Below are 15717 nucleotides of genomic sequence, written 5' to 3'. Positions count from 1 at the left end.
AACAAACCTTTCAGCTGCTGTTATTCTGGAGAACGCAAGAACAGATGAAGGAGAAGAAAGTTTAACACTTTACCAATAAAAACAAAGAAATCTATAGTCATTTTTGCTAATGGTTTAACCGAATCATCGATGGTCAGAAGCAAGTATATTGGTCAATAAAGTGAGATTAAATGGATAAAAATGTATGTTTCATTTAACATATTTAGTTATGAGATATTTGCATAGTATTCTGATTCAGCATTTCACTGATTTTATTCATTTTGAGCAATATTTAATCTTTTTTGTGTGCAAGTGAGATCAGTAAATGGCAATGCATGCTCACATTTAGTCTAGAACTACAATAGCAATCATGTTTACACACACACCTCTGAACAAGAGAGCTGTCAGTCAATACATGGGGAAACAATGTCATTTGCGTTACTTATTAGAAAAGTAACTCAGATATTTTTTTTTTTAAAGTAATGCGTTACTTTACTAGTTACTTGAAAAAGTAATCTGATTACGTAACTCAAGTTACTTGTAATGAGTTACACACAACACTGATCATTAAAATACTATTTTAGGATTTATTTAGTTGAGGTAATCCATGTTTTTGTAGGCTGATAATAGATCATATTTAAAAAAACTTTTTTTACTTTTCATGTCCTCCATTTTTTGTTTATTGAATTAAATATTTAGAATTTTGTGATGTCAACGAACCAAAAGAGTAAAACTATTACAGTGGCCATAAAACGATTTGCACTGTGGGAAATGCATAGACCAAACAGCATGTTCATCACCAGACTTCAACAACATAAAACCCCCATAATGCACCATGTCTGAATCACTTCTTCTAAAGTTTCCGCGATCTTCTAAAACTCATCATCGGACTGCTCCCCGTCCCAGCTACACGTCTCTCGCACGCTGATCTCTGGAAACTCCACTTCCAGATCGTACACGAAGTCTGGATCCTCTTTGCGTCTGCGGTTGCGCTCGAACAGCTCGTCCATCTGGGCCTTCCTGCGGTCGAGCTCTTCATCGCTCAGTTTGTTCAGGTCCTCGTCGTTGAGGTCGGGCCCCCGTTGGGCGGCGAGACTCTGGTCCAGGCTGAGGCCCCGCAGATGATCCCTGAGGATGAGGTGAAGTCTCTCAAGCTGGACCAAAGACACGGACTCCAGATAGACGCTATGACGGACATGATGCTTCATCCTCTCTGCTGCTCGACTGCAGTCTGGAAAGAAGGAACCAACACTTTATGACAGTACATTAAAGGGATAGTTCACCCAAAAATTAAGATTACCCCATGATTTACTCAACCTCAAGTCATCCTAGGTGTAAATGAAATTCTCCTTTTAGACGAATGCAGTCGAGAGTTATATTAAAAAATGTCCTGGCTCTTCCAAGCTTTAAAATGGCAGTGAATGGCCGTTTCTGTTTTTAAGTCCATAAAAGTGCATCTATCCATCATAAAAGTGCATCTATCCATCATAAAAGTGCATCTGTCCATCATAAAAGTGCATCTATCCATCATAAAAGTGCATCTGTCCATCATAAAAGTGCATCTATCATCATAAAAGTGCATCTATCATCATAAAAGTGCATCTATCATCATAAAAGTGCATCTGTCCATCATAAAAGTGCATCTGTCCATCATAACAGTGTATCTATTCATCATAAAAGTGCATCTATCCATCATAAAAGTGCATCTATCCATCATAAAAGTGCATCTATCCGTCATAAAAGTGCATCTGCCCGTCATAAAAGTGCATCTATCATCATAAAAGTGCATCTATCCGTCATAAAAGTGCATCTATCATCATAAAAGTGCATCAATCCATCATAAAAGTGCATCTATCCATCATAAAAGTGCATCTATCCGTCATAAAAGTGCATCTATCATCATAAAAGTGCATCAATCCATCATAAAAGTGCATCTATCCATCATAAAAGTGCATCTATCCGTCATAAAAGTGCATCTGTCCATCATAAAAGTGCATCTATCCATCATAAAAGTGCATCTATCCGTCATAAAAGTGCATCTGTCCATCATAAAAGTGCATCTATCCGTCATAAAAGTGCATCTGTCCGTCATAAAAGTGCATCTATCCATCATAAAAGTGCATCTATCATCATAAAAGTGCATCTATCCGTCATAAAAGTGCATCTGTCCATCATAAAAGTGCATCTATCCATCATAAAAGTGCATCTATCCATCATAAAAGTGCATCTATCCGTCATAAAAGTGCATCTGTCCATCATAAAAGCCGTAATAAAAGTGCATCTGTCCATCATAAAAGTGCATCTATCCATCATAAAAGTGCATCTATCCATCATAAAAGTGCATCTATCCATCATAAAAGTGCATCTATCATCATAAAAGTGCATCTATCCATCATAAAAGTGCATCTATCCGTCATAAAAGTGCATCTATCCGTCATAAAAGTGCATCTGTCCATCATAAAAGCCGTAATAAAAGTGCATCTGTCCATCATAAAAGTGCATCTATCCATCATAAAAGTGCATCTGTCCATCATAAAAGTGCATCTATTCATCATAAAAGTGCATCTGTCCATCATAAAAGTGCATCTATCATCATAAAAGTGCATCTGTCCATCATAAAAGTGCATCTATCATCATAAAAGTGCATCTATCCATCATAAAAGTGCATCTATCATCATAAAAGTGCATCTATCCATCATAAAAGTGCATCTATCCGTCATAAAAGTGCATCTGTCCGTCATAAAAGTGCATCTATCCGTCATAAAAGTGCATCTATCCGTCATAAAAGTGCATCTGTCCGTCATAAAAGTGCATCTATCCATCATAAAAGTGCATCTATCATCATAAAAGTGCATCTATCCATCATAAAAGTGCATCTATCCGTCATAAAAGTGCATCTGTCCATCATAAAATAGCAACTATCCATCATAAAAGTGCATCTATCCATCATAAAAGTGCATCTATCCGTCATAAAAGTGCATCTGTCCATCATAAAAGCCGTAATAAAAGTGCATCTGTCCATCATAAAAGTGCATCTATCCATCATAAAAGTGCCTCTATCCATCATAAAAGTGTATCTGTCCGTCATAAAAGTGCATCTGTCCATCATAAAAGTGCATCTATCATCATAAAAGTGCATCTATCATCATAAAATAGCAACTATCCATCATAAAAGTGCCTCTATCCATCATAAAAGTGTATCTGTCCGTCATAAAAGTGCATCTATCCATCATAAAAGTGCATCTATCATCATAAAAGTGCATCTATCCGTCATAAAAGTGCATCTGTCCATCATAAAAGTGCATCTATCCATCATAAAAGTGCATCTATCCGTCATAAAAGTGCATCTGTCCATCATAAAAGCCGTAATAAAAGTGCATCTGTCCATCATAAAAGTGCATCTATCATCATAAAAGTGCATCTATCCATCATAAAAGTGCATCTGTCCATCATAAAAGTGCATCTATCATCATAAAATATCAACTATCCATCATAAAAGTGCATCTGTCCATCATAAAAGTGTATCTGTCCGTCATAAAAGTGCATCTGTCCATCATAAAAGTGCATCTATCCATCATAAAAGTGCATCTATCCATCATAAAAGTGCATATATCCATCATAAAAGTGAATCTATCCATCATAAAAGTGCTTCTATCCATCATAAAAGTGCATATATCCATCATAAAAGTGCATATATCCATCATAAAAGTGAATCTATACATCATAAAAGTGCATCTATCCATCATAAAAGTGCTTCTATCCATCATAAAAGTGCATCTATCCATCATAAAAGTGAATCTATCCATCATAAAAGTGCTTCTATCCATCATAAAAGTGCTTCTATCCATCATAAAAGTGCATCTATCCATCATAAAAGTGAATCTATCCGTCATAAAAGTGCATCTATCCATCATAAAAGTGCATCTGTCCATCATTAAAGTGCATCTATCCATCTCACAAAATATGTGAAATTATTTAAATTAAAAAAATCGCTGGGTCTTATTTCAAATTTCATTTCTTTGGGGGATCCCTCAGGGTTATAGTTGAGGACCACTTTTGTTCTTTTCAATAGAGAAAGTATGAAAGCGAATCTTACAAAAACCCTCTATAAAATATCTAGGTCATATTTCGAAATTCATTTCTTTGGGGCTTCCCTCAAGGTTAATGTTTTGATCTTGTTTTAAGATAAAGTAGGAGTGCGAATCTCACAAAACCCATCAATAAAATGTCTAAGTCGTATTTTGAACTTCATTTCTTTGGGTGTCCCTCAGGGTTATAGTTGAGGACCACTTTTGTTCTTGTTTTTAGAGAAATATATGTGGGTGAATCGCTCAAAACTTGTCAAGAACAAGTTCATGTCATATTTCAAAAATCATATTTCATTCACCTGAATACTGAGAGAAGTTCCTCACAGGTATGATTCTTTTTCGCATCTTGCTGGTGTTCTTGTTCTCATATACGAGGATGATTGAAGGTGGAATAAATTTCACTCCACATTGCTTTGCTACTATGGACATTTTCACCCACGCTTGGATGTCCAGCTGTAGAATCAACTGAGAAATATTGTCCATTAAGAGTCGACCAACAGTTGTTATATTTCTCCATAAATAGTTAATATATAAAATAAAATATTACTTCACGTAGTTGAAAAATATGTGAAAATCTTCAAGCTGTATATGCACACAAATCTATAGTATAGATAGTAGGATAGATAATACGTTCATATTTATTTAAAAGATGTTTTAAAATTATAAATATTTTATTTACTGTTAAATCAATAAATTGTTGCAGCTATATTTATTGTTATTGCTGTGCTAAATACATAATTTATTTTCTCATTAATATTAGTGTCTGTGTGTGTTATAAAAACAAATATGATTACAGTTACTTCATCCATCTATCTATCTATCTATCTATCTATCTATCTATCTATCTATCTATCTATCTGTCTGTCTATCTATCTATCTATCTATCTATCTATCTATCTATCTATCTATCTATCTATCTATCTATATACATATTAGTATAAGTAACCATAGTAACAGTGAGATGTGTTGCACAAAGACTATCGTGATATCGCTTGATTCACGCTAAATCTACCGAGACGGTTTGTTTCTTAAAGGTACAGGCTCACATTTAATACGCAATACACGAGCTTGTAAATAAACCAGTGATAAGGCAAACCCATACTCTTGTTGTGGTTATTTGATTGAGGTTTCCATGCTTCCTCGTCGCCCGTGTATCCTTTTCTTCTGACGAGGGAGTTTCTCGCGCGAGATGTTCGTTAGCGCCACCTGTCGGACGGATGTTTTTTAAACCCGGAAGTAAATGGAGCTACAAATCGGAGTTAAAGCATGAGCGCTGATCGAACATGCATAGTTTTTATTTATTAGCAACTGTGTTGTATTTTATCCATAATGGAAACTCGCAAGAAGGTATTTTTAATGCATTTTAATAATGGTCAATAAGGAAAAAAAACACCAAATATCTGACATTTTAAACCTAAACTAAATGTCTGCATTTTCCATTCAACAGATCATTGTTTTCCATCTGAATTCCTCGAGTCATTGTCGATGTCTATGAAGATTACCAAAGCAGGATTTCACAGGTCTCCTCTTACTTCTTAGATTTTTATTTATTTATTCGTTCGTGTTCGTGATTTTGTCATTGACAGTGTGTTTTGGTGTTTAGGGATCTCGTATACAGTGTTGAATGGGGCAAAGTAGATCATGATGTAAAAGCTTTACTGGTCCAGAAGCTGCCAAGTGGAGTTTACATGGACGAATATCAGCTGGAAACCCTAAAACACGACACGGGTTTGGAGGTGAGCGCTATCAATAGTGTTGAAATTATACATAAATGTACATTTTCAGGTCAGAAGCCACTTCTTTATGTTTTTGCTTGCTGAAATACAACATTACTTTGGGACTATCTCTAACTAAAATCATTTGAAATATGCACGTCATTACATTTTTTCCTTTGATGTAATCTTTTATGATTAGTTATGTACTCATTTATTTGTTTTGCATGGTGACTGTTTCCTTCTTTGTTTATATAATGTTCTCAATACAAAATAGAATAAATAATAGTATTGAAGTTATACATAAAAGTACATTTTCAGGTCAGAAGCCAATTTCCTTACTATAGTGCAACCTTACTTTGGGACTATCTCTAACTCATGTAACCAGAAGGCTTTAAAATTATTTGAAATATGTACGTCTTTTAATCTTTTCCTTTGATACGGGTAATCTTTTCTGATTTTCTCGTTTATTTGTTCTACATGGTGACTGTTTCCTTCTTTGTTTATATAATGTTCTCAGTAAAAAAAAAATAATAGTGTTGAAATTTTGCATGTGAATGTGTTATCGCCCATACACTTTAATTGAGATGAACTTGAACATGTTTTGTAGGTTCTTCTGGATTCAAAGGTTGATCTGGAAGCTCCTGAATATTTGTCTTCTGGTTTCACCGCACTGGTTTTTCTCTCTGGAAAACAAGAGGCGACGGTTCCGGTTCACGGCCGATATCACAGACCCTCAAACTCCAGCCAGAAATGGGTGAAAGTAGAAATCGAGTCGCCCAGACTGTTCCTCAGATCAGACCAGTGTAAGTCAGCTGGAGAAATGCAGATACACATCATAAAAGTGCATCTGTCCATCATAAAAGTGCATCTATCCATCATAAAAGTGCATCTATCCATCATAAAAGTGCATCTGTCCATCATAAAAGTGCATCTATCCATCATAAAAGTGCATCTATCCATCATAAAAGTGCATCTATCCATCATAAAAGTGCATCTATCCATCATAAAAGTGCATCTGTCCATCATAAAAGTGCATCTATCCATCATAAAAGTGCATCTGTCCATCATAAAAGTGCATCTATCCATCATAAAAGTGCATCTATCCATCATAAAAGTGCATCTATCCATCATAAAAGTGCATCTGTCCATCATAAAAGTGCATCTGTCCATCATAAAAGTGCATCTATCCATCATAAAAGTGCATCTGTCCATCATAAAAGTGCATCTGTCCATCATAAAAGTGCATCTGTCCATCATAAAAGTGCATCTATCCATCATAAAAGTGCATCTATCCATCATAAAAGTGCATCTATCCATCATAAAAGTGCATCTATCCATCATAAAAGTGCATCTGTCCATCATAAAAGTGCATCTGTCCATCATAAAAGTGCATCTATCCATCATAAAAGTGCATCTGTCCATCATAAAAGTGCATCTGTCCATCATAAAAGTGCATCTGTCCATCATAAAAGTGCATCTATCATCATAAAAGTGAAATAATGACCTTGAGCTCATGTGATCTTCCATTACAGGTGTTTTACATCATCATGAAGCGACTGAAGCTCCCTGTACCGTCAGAAACCACAGCATCTGCTCCTGGCTGGAGATCCTGCGTCTGCAGGTACAGCCGTCAAATAACAGGCCATGTAATGTAGTATAATAGCATAATAATATTTTCCAATACTATAATTAAAAAATAATATTAACTAATAATATTTTGTAGTATTTTAATACCATGCAACATTTGTAATTATAATAATAATAAATAAACATTAAATATAATAATAATAATAATGTTTTATTATAATGTAATAATACCAATAATAGTATATATATAGTATATATATATAGTATATATATATATATGTGTGTAATTTAATATCATGTAATATTTATACTAATATATAATTTAGTAATAATAATCATAATATTAAATTATATTTAATATAATTTAATTCTTATAATATAAAATATATAATGTAATTTTAATAAAAGTATTAAATACTAAATAAAATGCTAACATTGTTTTAATATATAATTATAAGAAAAATAATAGTAAATATTAAATGTGATATTTATAAGGTTATATTCATAATGTAATAAAATTTTAATATCGGAATATTTATAGTAATATTTAATTTAATAATAACAATTTTATATTATATATAATATATATATATATATATATAATATATATATTACAATAGTAAATTAATTATTATGTTATGTAATTATTCTAATAATAGTATGTAAGTAATATTTATAATATTATATAATGTTTATAATATTATGTAATTATAATATTAATAGTAAATATATAATAGTAATATTATAATAATTCTAATATTATATCATCAATATTAAATATAATGTAATTTCTATAATATTATATAATATAATTATAATAATAGTAAATATCATTTTAGTATAATATAATACTAAATGTATTGTAATATAATTATAATAGTAAATATTACATATAATGAGATTTATAACAATATATAATATAAGAATAATATTAAATCATTTTAACAATGTCATATTTATAACATCGTATAACTATAATAATAGCAAATAGTAATATTTTGATAAAAGTAATTTTTATAATATTTAATTTATAATGTACAAATAATAATATCAACTCATATTTGAATATAGTGTAATATGTATTATATTATAAAACATATAATAATAGTAAATAAAACATTATATTTAATGTAATATCTATAATATTATGATATTTTTAATATAATGCAATATTTATAATGATATATAAATAATGATATTTGACACATGTATTATATTGAGGTGAACAGGCTGATTTGTGTGTGTTGTCAGGATACTGGATCGGTGAGTCTGGAGATCCCAGTGGGAGATTCCTCCATGACCCTCTGTGTGTGTGTCGGGACGGTCCTGACCGCGTCGCTCTGCTGTGTGTTCCTGCTCCGCTCCATCTGGAGACACGGCACCTTTTAACCTTTAACCCCTGCAGAGAGACTCACGGCGTCATGTGACCCGCTGATGATGTCTGTATACTGAGATAAAAGCCTTTCTGTGCTCTGTGATTCCTGTTGATGTACTGTCCGATATTCATGTCATCATAGTGGATTAATAATGTTTTGTTACTGCAAAATGTGTTATTGCATTTGTGAATAAATCTGAATATTACTTTATTTATTACTACATTTTGTCTGTTGTCTGTTATTACATAAATACTTTGGGAATAAATCTAGAATTATTAGTATATATACGTATAATATATATTAGTGTATTGGTATATTAGTATTATGTATGTATTACATTTACATTTAATCATTTAGCTGACATATATATATCTATTTTATTTATTTTTATTTTTTTAAGTCCCCCTGTGTTGAAAATCCAGCTTTTAATGTTGTTTATACGTCTATGTGGTGTTATTAATATGCTTTAAGACAAAACATGTGTAAATTCATAAGTCGACATCATTGCTGAGTATTTTCTCCTTAAAACTGCAGTGAACCAAAGACAGTCTCAAAGACACGCTTTGAAATCGCTGGTGTTTCTGACGTCACAAACGACCTTGAAACCAATCAGATCAATGTGTGATCGTCAACGAGTGGATCTCTGAGTGCTGTGAGTGAGTGGAGGCGGGGCTCATTTCCAAATTCATAAAACCGCACTAAAATGAGGTAAGGGTGTTGTTACATTCAAGCTATTTTAAAGCATGAAGGTTTTTTTCCAAGGAATACAAACGATGATATATAATTTTGGTGATCAAAGATTAGTTTTAAAGCCTACCATTATTGACCACAGGGGGACTTTGATTATTTGAAATATAAAAATGTATAAACCTTTAAATTAACGTATTCATGTATTTGATCGGATAAATCAAAAATTATAATACACATAATGGTTAATAGCAATATATTAATTAGGTAATATTAAAAAGTAACCGATTTTAATTCTCCAGACTCTTATTTTGTCGGTCGGTCCCCCACAATGCACCCTCACCGGAAACGGTCTCTGGCTGTTTGCTGCAGGCGAGGGCAGAAAGAGACGCTGCTGGGCGCCTCCCCTTCCCCAAACCAACACAAAAAAACTACAGAAAATAAGCCCGTGGACAGCAGAAAACATCATAGAAAACACCGGACGGGGCTTTTGCGTCTCATCGGGCCTCTTCGCGGACAAATCAGCTCCTGTTGAAGCCGTTCGAGCGGTTTAAAGTGAAGTTTGACTTCAGTTTCACAGGTGAGTCGCGACAAAACCCGAGATTCTCTGGCCGCGTCTCAAACCCTAGTGTGCTGACTATCTAGACGGCTTGTTTGAGCCTCGATATGAGTGTGTAAGCGATGTCCTTCAGTGCTGTCTAAGTAGGAAGCTCAGTAGGGATTGAGAAAAACTGTTATTATATTCTGCATATGTCTGTGTGTTTATATGCAGTTGCTGCTTCTGTATCAGGTTTCTCTCTGCCTGTGTGTTGTGCTTCAGCTTATGGGGAGGATACTGGCTTTTCTTGGCAAAGATTAATGAAGACAAAAAATAGATAAATAGAGTTAAATATGATAATTAAACCGTGCTAATGAATAAAGCATGTAATGAGTTGAAGACTGAGTTGTATAAGGCTTGATGAGTTCTGGGAAGGCTTCAGTCATTAGATCTTACTTGAGGATTAAAATGTAGAAAAGAAATAGTTTAATTTGGAAAATTATTGTTAATTTTATTGTTATTTAATAAAATAATTATTACTTTTAGACAGTTTATTAAGAATAAGAATTAATTTATTCTGACATTATTTTCATTATAATTAAGCAAACTGGTTAAAGGAAACAAAATATATATTTAGCATTAATTAAAATTTAAAGTTTATTTATGGTTTACATTGTTATTATTTATTTGTACTAATTCATTGTTAATTTTAAGGGCAAGAATTTAAAAAATGTTCTTACTTTTTTATAAATATCAAGCATAAAATGCTTATATTTAATATGAAATAATATATAATAATATTTTTTGTTCTTTTTTATTATAATTAAGCAAACTGGTTAAAGAAACAAGAAATTATATTTTGCATAAATTAAATGGTTTACATTTTATTATTATTATTTATTAGTACTAATTATTAATACTAAAAAAGTACAAATTAATTATTGTTAATTTTATGGACAACAATTGTTAATTTTTTCTCACTTTTTTATAAATATCAAGCATAAAATGCTTATATTTAATATGAAATAATATATAATAATATTTTTTGTTCTTTTTTATTATAATTAACCAAACTGGTTAAAGAAACAAGAAATTATATTTTGCATAAATTAAATGGTTTACATTTTATTTTTATTATTTATTAGTACTAATTATTAATACTAAAAAAGTACAAATTAATTATTGTTAATTTTATGGACAACAATTGTTAATTTTTTCTCACTTTTTTATAAATATCAAGCATAAAATGGTTCTTATGGTCCTAAAAATAGTCTGAATATTTGTATGCAAAATATAAATTAATTTTTTATTTTTCTCCATTTATATCAATTTATAAATTTTTAACAGTAATAATTATTGTTCATTTTTACTATTACTAATTTATTGTGACATTATTTTCATGATGTATAAATAATATAAAAATATAAATGGATATTTTCCATTAATATAAATGTGTTATTATTATTTAATATTAATTGAATATTGTTAATTTATTGTGACATTATTTTCATGATAAATAATAATTATAAAATAGATCTGATGGTCCTAAAAAATAATCTGAAGATTCTTTATGCAAAATATAATTTCTTTTCCATTTTTCTATTAATATGAATTTGTTATTATTATTTAATAGTAATTAAATATTGTTAATTTTATGACAATTATATTATTATTTTATTGTGACATTATTTTCATGATAAATAAGCATAAAATGAGTCTGATGGTCCTAAAATTTATTCAAAATATATATTTTTGATTTCTAATTCCTTTATGTATTATTTTCGTGCAAGTATAAACCGGCAGCTGTGCAGAATGTGTTTTGCGTTGTGTTTGTGTGCTGTGTTGTCGAGTGTGTGTCGCGTGTGCGTCGCTCATCTCTCCGTTGTGCTTCCCTCTGCTCTTCCAGCTCTAACTCCTCCTTTTCTTTATCTCCATCTGCAAACGTTCCCACTTTTCCTTTCTTTCCTGTTCTCTTCCTCTCGTCCTGGACCATGTGTGATAATGGGGATCTGGAGGACAAGCCGCCCGCTCCGCCCGTGAGGATGAGCAGCACGATCTTCAGCGGCGGCGGGAAGGATCACGCGCTCGCAGCCAATCACAGCTCAAAGCCTCTTCCCTCGGTGCCGGAGGAGCGCAAGCGCAACAAGATCATCTCCATCTTCTCCGGAGCCGAGAAGGGTGCGTATCGAAATTAACTTTCACACTCAACGAGAAAATGCCCTTCATGACGACTGTGAGGGGGTGAATTTTTTTTTAAAACTCATCCATTTAAATTATATTAAGCCGTAAAGTTCTGCATAATTATGGGCGTGGCCACTTACTTGAGTGACAGGTGGATTGCCGCTAATGTCACTACTAAGCCGTTTGTCTGCTGTCTGTTAGCGTCACGTCACCTCAGCTAATCCGCCTCTTTTCCCAAGTTTGTTTATCCGGGAGTGACGCTGCCAAGATGGCGACGGCCGGCTCCGCCCACTTTAGGCTTCAAAAATGCTCTTTAGAAACACTACGGGTGACGTCATGCACACTGCATCCATAGTTTATACCATCTATGGTATCAAAGCATAAACACAAACACGTCCAGGTCATACCGCATATGATATAATGCACGCCGTATGTTTAAAGTACAGTTTAATGTCAGAAACAGGCTTTGTCGTGCTAAAATAATATGAGGAATTGAACTTGATTTACATAAATCGACACAAAACATTATATTTTACATTATTATTTTATTTACATTATTAGAATACTTTTATGCATATAGAATTTGTTATATATATATATATATATATATAAGTGCTGTCAATCAATTAAAAAAACTAACTAATTAATCACACATTTTCTGTAATTAATCACGATTAATCGCATCTAACGTTAAGTTTTTCTTACATTTTTAAATTGCAATAATTTCACATTTAATCTCCAAATTAATGTCGAAACAACATAGCATTATATTTTAAATATTTGATCTAACAGGTAGAAAATATCCATAAGTTATTAAACACTTCAGAGTCTTCACTGCATTATTTATAAATTAAATTAAAATGAAAGTTACAAAGGTTAAAAGCTAGTAGAGTTTTTTTGTTTGTTCCTTGATTAACTTTCATGGCATACGCAGCAGGTTTATTAGGCTGCTGTCACTTTAGGACATGATGCATTTTAATAATAATTAGCATTATTGTTTGTCATATTATACATGCAGTTTTTAGGAACTGATTTTAATTTCAGAGGCTACCTAGTTCATTTGTACTTTTAAAAATGTAGTTTTCACAAAAAATATGATTGAAAAACATGACAATGCACCTAAATTTCTACTAAATTACAACCTAAAATATGGATGTTGAAAATAAGTTTGTGTTATTATTTTTTAGTGTCTCCTCTTAAATAAACCATTTTATACATATGCATTAAGACATTTCTCAGTGCTTTTTACCCCCGTCGTCATAATCTCAGGGCTTATCAAACCCACAGGCCGACGCCGAGCAGTAAAACACACTTTGGCTTTGGTGTCTTACTGTTCGTATCGTGGTCTCTGGAGATGCATCACCTCGATTCACGCTTCGCTTTCATTAGCGTCGCATCTCAGAGACGTGTCATGTTTTCTGGGTCAAAGTGAATCTCTGAGTTCTGATGCTCATGAGACGTTGTGTGTGTGTGTGTGTGTGGCTTTCCAGGTGGCCGAAGGAAAGACCGAGATAAAGAGCGGCCGGAAATCTCGCCGCCCTCAGATTTCGAGCACACCATCCACGTGGGATTCGACGCGGTTACCGGCGAGTTTACGGTTAGTATACGTATTATATCAGCAAATATTAAGCAAATATAGCCTAATTAATGAGTTCACCCAAAAATGTAAATTCTGTCAGTAATTACTCTCCCTCATGTTGTTCAACCCCGTAAGACCTTTGTTCATCTTCGCAACACGAATTAAGATATTTTTGATGAAATCTGAGAGCTGGATCACTCCTCCATAGGCTTCTAAGGGATTGAAACTTGTTAAAATAGTCCAAGTGACTTAGGGCTGGACCAGAATATTTTGAATATTCGTTCGGTGGGTTGGTATTCGATTTGAAAATTTGACATTCGAATATTCATTTTTTGTCTGTTTTTTTGCACACCTGGGATCCCCCGCGAAACGGTTCTCACTCGCGCTTGAATAAGGCCGGCGACACACTGGCTGCATGGCGTGAGCGTCTCAGCTGCGTGGCATGTACGTTTTTATTTACGCTCCCATGTTAACAGGTTGGAGTTTGCACACTGCCTGTGTAAAACACGCGTCTCAGGCGCGGCTTGAGCCACGCGGAAAATGCGTGCATGCTAGAAATAGAACCGACGCCTAACTGCAACGGGAGTGTTCTCTGGCTAGAGCGCAGAACAGCGGAGTTTGTATGGACCGAAGTGCATGCCTGAGCTTTTGTTTTGGGTTAAGCTGCGTTGCTTTGACATTGTGGAAAATATAGTTTCGTTTTTCTTTATTTAAATTTCATTTTTCTTTAAATTTAGTTTTTTCTTTAAGTTTCGTTTTTTCTTTAAGTTTCGTTTTTCTTTATTTAAATTTCGTTTTTTCTTTAAATTTCGTTTTTCTTTATTTAAGTTTGTTTTTCTTTATTTAAATTTAATTTTTTCTTTATTTAAGTTTCGTTTTTCTTTATTTGAATTTCGTTTTTTCTTTAAGTTTCGTTTTTCTATTTTTAAATTTCATTTTTCTTTAAGTTTCGTTTTTTCTTTAAGTTTCGTTTTTCTCTATTTAAATTTCGTTTTTTCTTTAAGTTTCGTTTTTCTTTATTTAAGTTTTGTTTTTCTTTATTCACAAAGACATCCCGGACGAGCCCCCATTTGTCGCACTTTACGAACAGGCCGTGACCCAAATCTAAGTGACTTTTTCGCCCGGCATTTACTCACATTCACCATAAAAAATGTACAACAATTGCTTGACAGAGCTGTTAGTAGATTTTGAAACTTTTTCGCCAAATATCGTAAAAATAAGATTTTAATGTACAGTAGAAAACGATGCATAACCTAAACCAGATGCGCCATTTGAACTGGCTGAAGAACTGAAGTCTGATAGTGAGGTGTAAGTGTGGTTTCTCCGTGTCCCGCAGGGAATGCCGGAGCAGTGGGCCAGATTACTGCAGACCTCCAACATCACCAAATCCGAGCAGAAGAAGAACCCGCAAGCCGTTCTGGACGTCCTGAAGTTCTACGACTCCACGGGCAACAGCCGGCAGAAGTACCTCAGCTTCTCCTCAGGTCTGCGGCGCGCCGGTGTTTGTGCCGACATAAGCTCCAGTGTCACGTCATGTCGTACTGACCGCTTTTCTCCTCTTGTTTATGTGTAGAGAAGGATGGATTTCCCTCTGGTGAACAATCGGTATGTTATTTAACACTTTATGCTGTTATACTTCATTTCACAATTGTGACCCTGGACCACAAAACCAGTCACAAGGGTCAATTTTTCTGAAATTGCGATTTATGCATCATCTGAAAGATGCATAAATACGCTTTCCATTGATGTATTGTTTGTTAGGATAGGACAATATTTGGCCGAGATGCAACAATTTGAAAATCTGGAATCTGAGGGTGTAAAATAATTGAAACATTGAGAAAATCGCCTTTAAAGTTGTCATTCATGTTTGCTGCATCCACTCACAAAATATATTTTTTATATATTTACGGTAGGAAATTTCAAAATATCTTCATGGAACATGATCTTTACTTAATATCCTAATTATTTTTGGTATAAAAGAAAAATT

General features: G+C 33.3%; 3 protein-coding genes across 5 annotated transcripts in view; 2 read left to right on the top strand and 1 right to left on the bottom strand.

Annotated features, from left to right (window-relative positions):
• Window positions 1–224: 224 nt before the first annotated feature.
• Window positions 225–5233, bottom strand: cep19 (centrosomal protein 19). Its single transcript, XM_077225859.1, has 3 exons — window positions 5170–5233; window positions 4367–4532; window positions 225–1210 (listed from the first exon to the last, which is right to left on the bottom strand). The coding sequence occupies exons 2-3, from the start codon at window positions 4494–4496 to the stop codon at window positions 852–854; spliced, it is 489 nt and encodes a 162-aa protein (XP_077081974.1). The 5' UTR covers window positions 4497–4532; window positions 5170–5233; the 3' UTR covers window positions 225–851.
• A 49-nt stretch (window positions 5234–5282) lies between these two features.
• Window positions 5283–8967, top strand: pigx (phosphatidylinositol glycan anchor biosynthesis, class X). 2 transcript variants are annotated; one of them, XM_077225857.1, is made up of 6 exons: window positions 5283–5414; window positions 5515–5587; window positions 5671–5803; window positions 6390–6585; window positions 7315–7403; window positions 8621–8967. In XM_077225857.1, the coding sequence occupies exons 1-6, from the start codon at window positions 5351–5353 to the stop codon at window positions 8756–8758; spliced, it is 693 nt and encodes a 230-aa protein (XP_077081972.1). In that variant the 5' UTR covers window positions 5283–5350; the 3' UTR covers window positions 8759–8967. The 2 variants fall into 2 exon arrangements, with proteins under 2 accessions (XP_077081972.1, XP_077081971.1); XM_077225856.1 differs by having other exon boundaries at window positions 5512–5587.
• Window positions 8968–9738: 771 nt separating this feature from the next.
• The window catches only part of pak2b (p21 protein (Cdc42/Rac)-activated kinase 2b), a 17829-nt gene continuing 11850 nt past the window's right edge, over window positions 9739–15717 (top strand). The window contains exons 1-5 of one of the 2 annotated variants that reach the window (XM_077225848.1): window positions 9739–10012; window positions 11986–12148; window positions 13642–13748; window positions 15067–15214; window positions 15304–15335. In XM_077225848.1, coding sequence (XP_077081963.1) covers window positions 12013–12148; window positions 13642–13748; window positions 15067–15214; window positions 15304–15335 — 423 coding nt within the window. In that variant the 5' untranslated portion in view covers window positions 9739–10012; window positions 11986–12012. Of the gene's footprint in view, window positions 10013–11876; window positions 12149–13641; window positions 13749–15066; window positions 15215–15303; window positions 15336–15717 lie in introns of both variants that reach the window. The other variant, XM_077225847.1, reaches the window with a different exon arrangement.

This window comes from Siphateles boraxobius, unplaced genomic scaffold (assembly GCF_051911475.1).
Source record: "Siphateles boraxobius isolate OS27281-9 unplaced genomic scaffold, OSU_SipBor_1 13, whole genome shotgun sequence".
Classification (NCBI taxonomy): Eukaryota; Metazoa; Chordata; class Actinopteri; order Cypriniformes; family Leuciscidae; genus Siphateles; species Siphateles boraxobius.
Note: the sequence above shows the minus strand (reverse complement) of the source record. Positions and strands in the feature narration are given on the sequence as shown.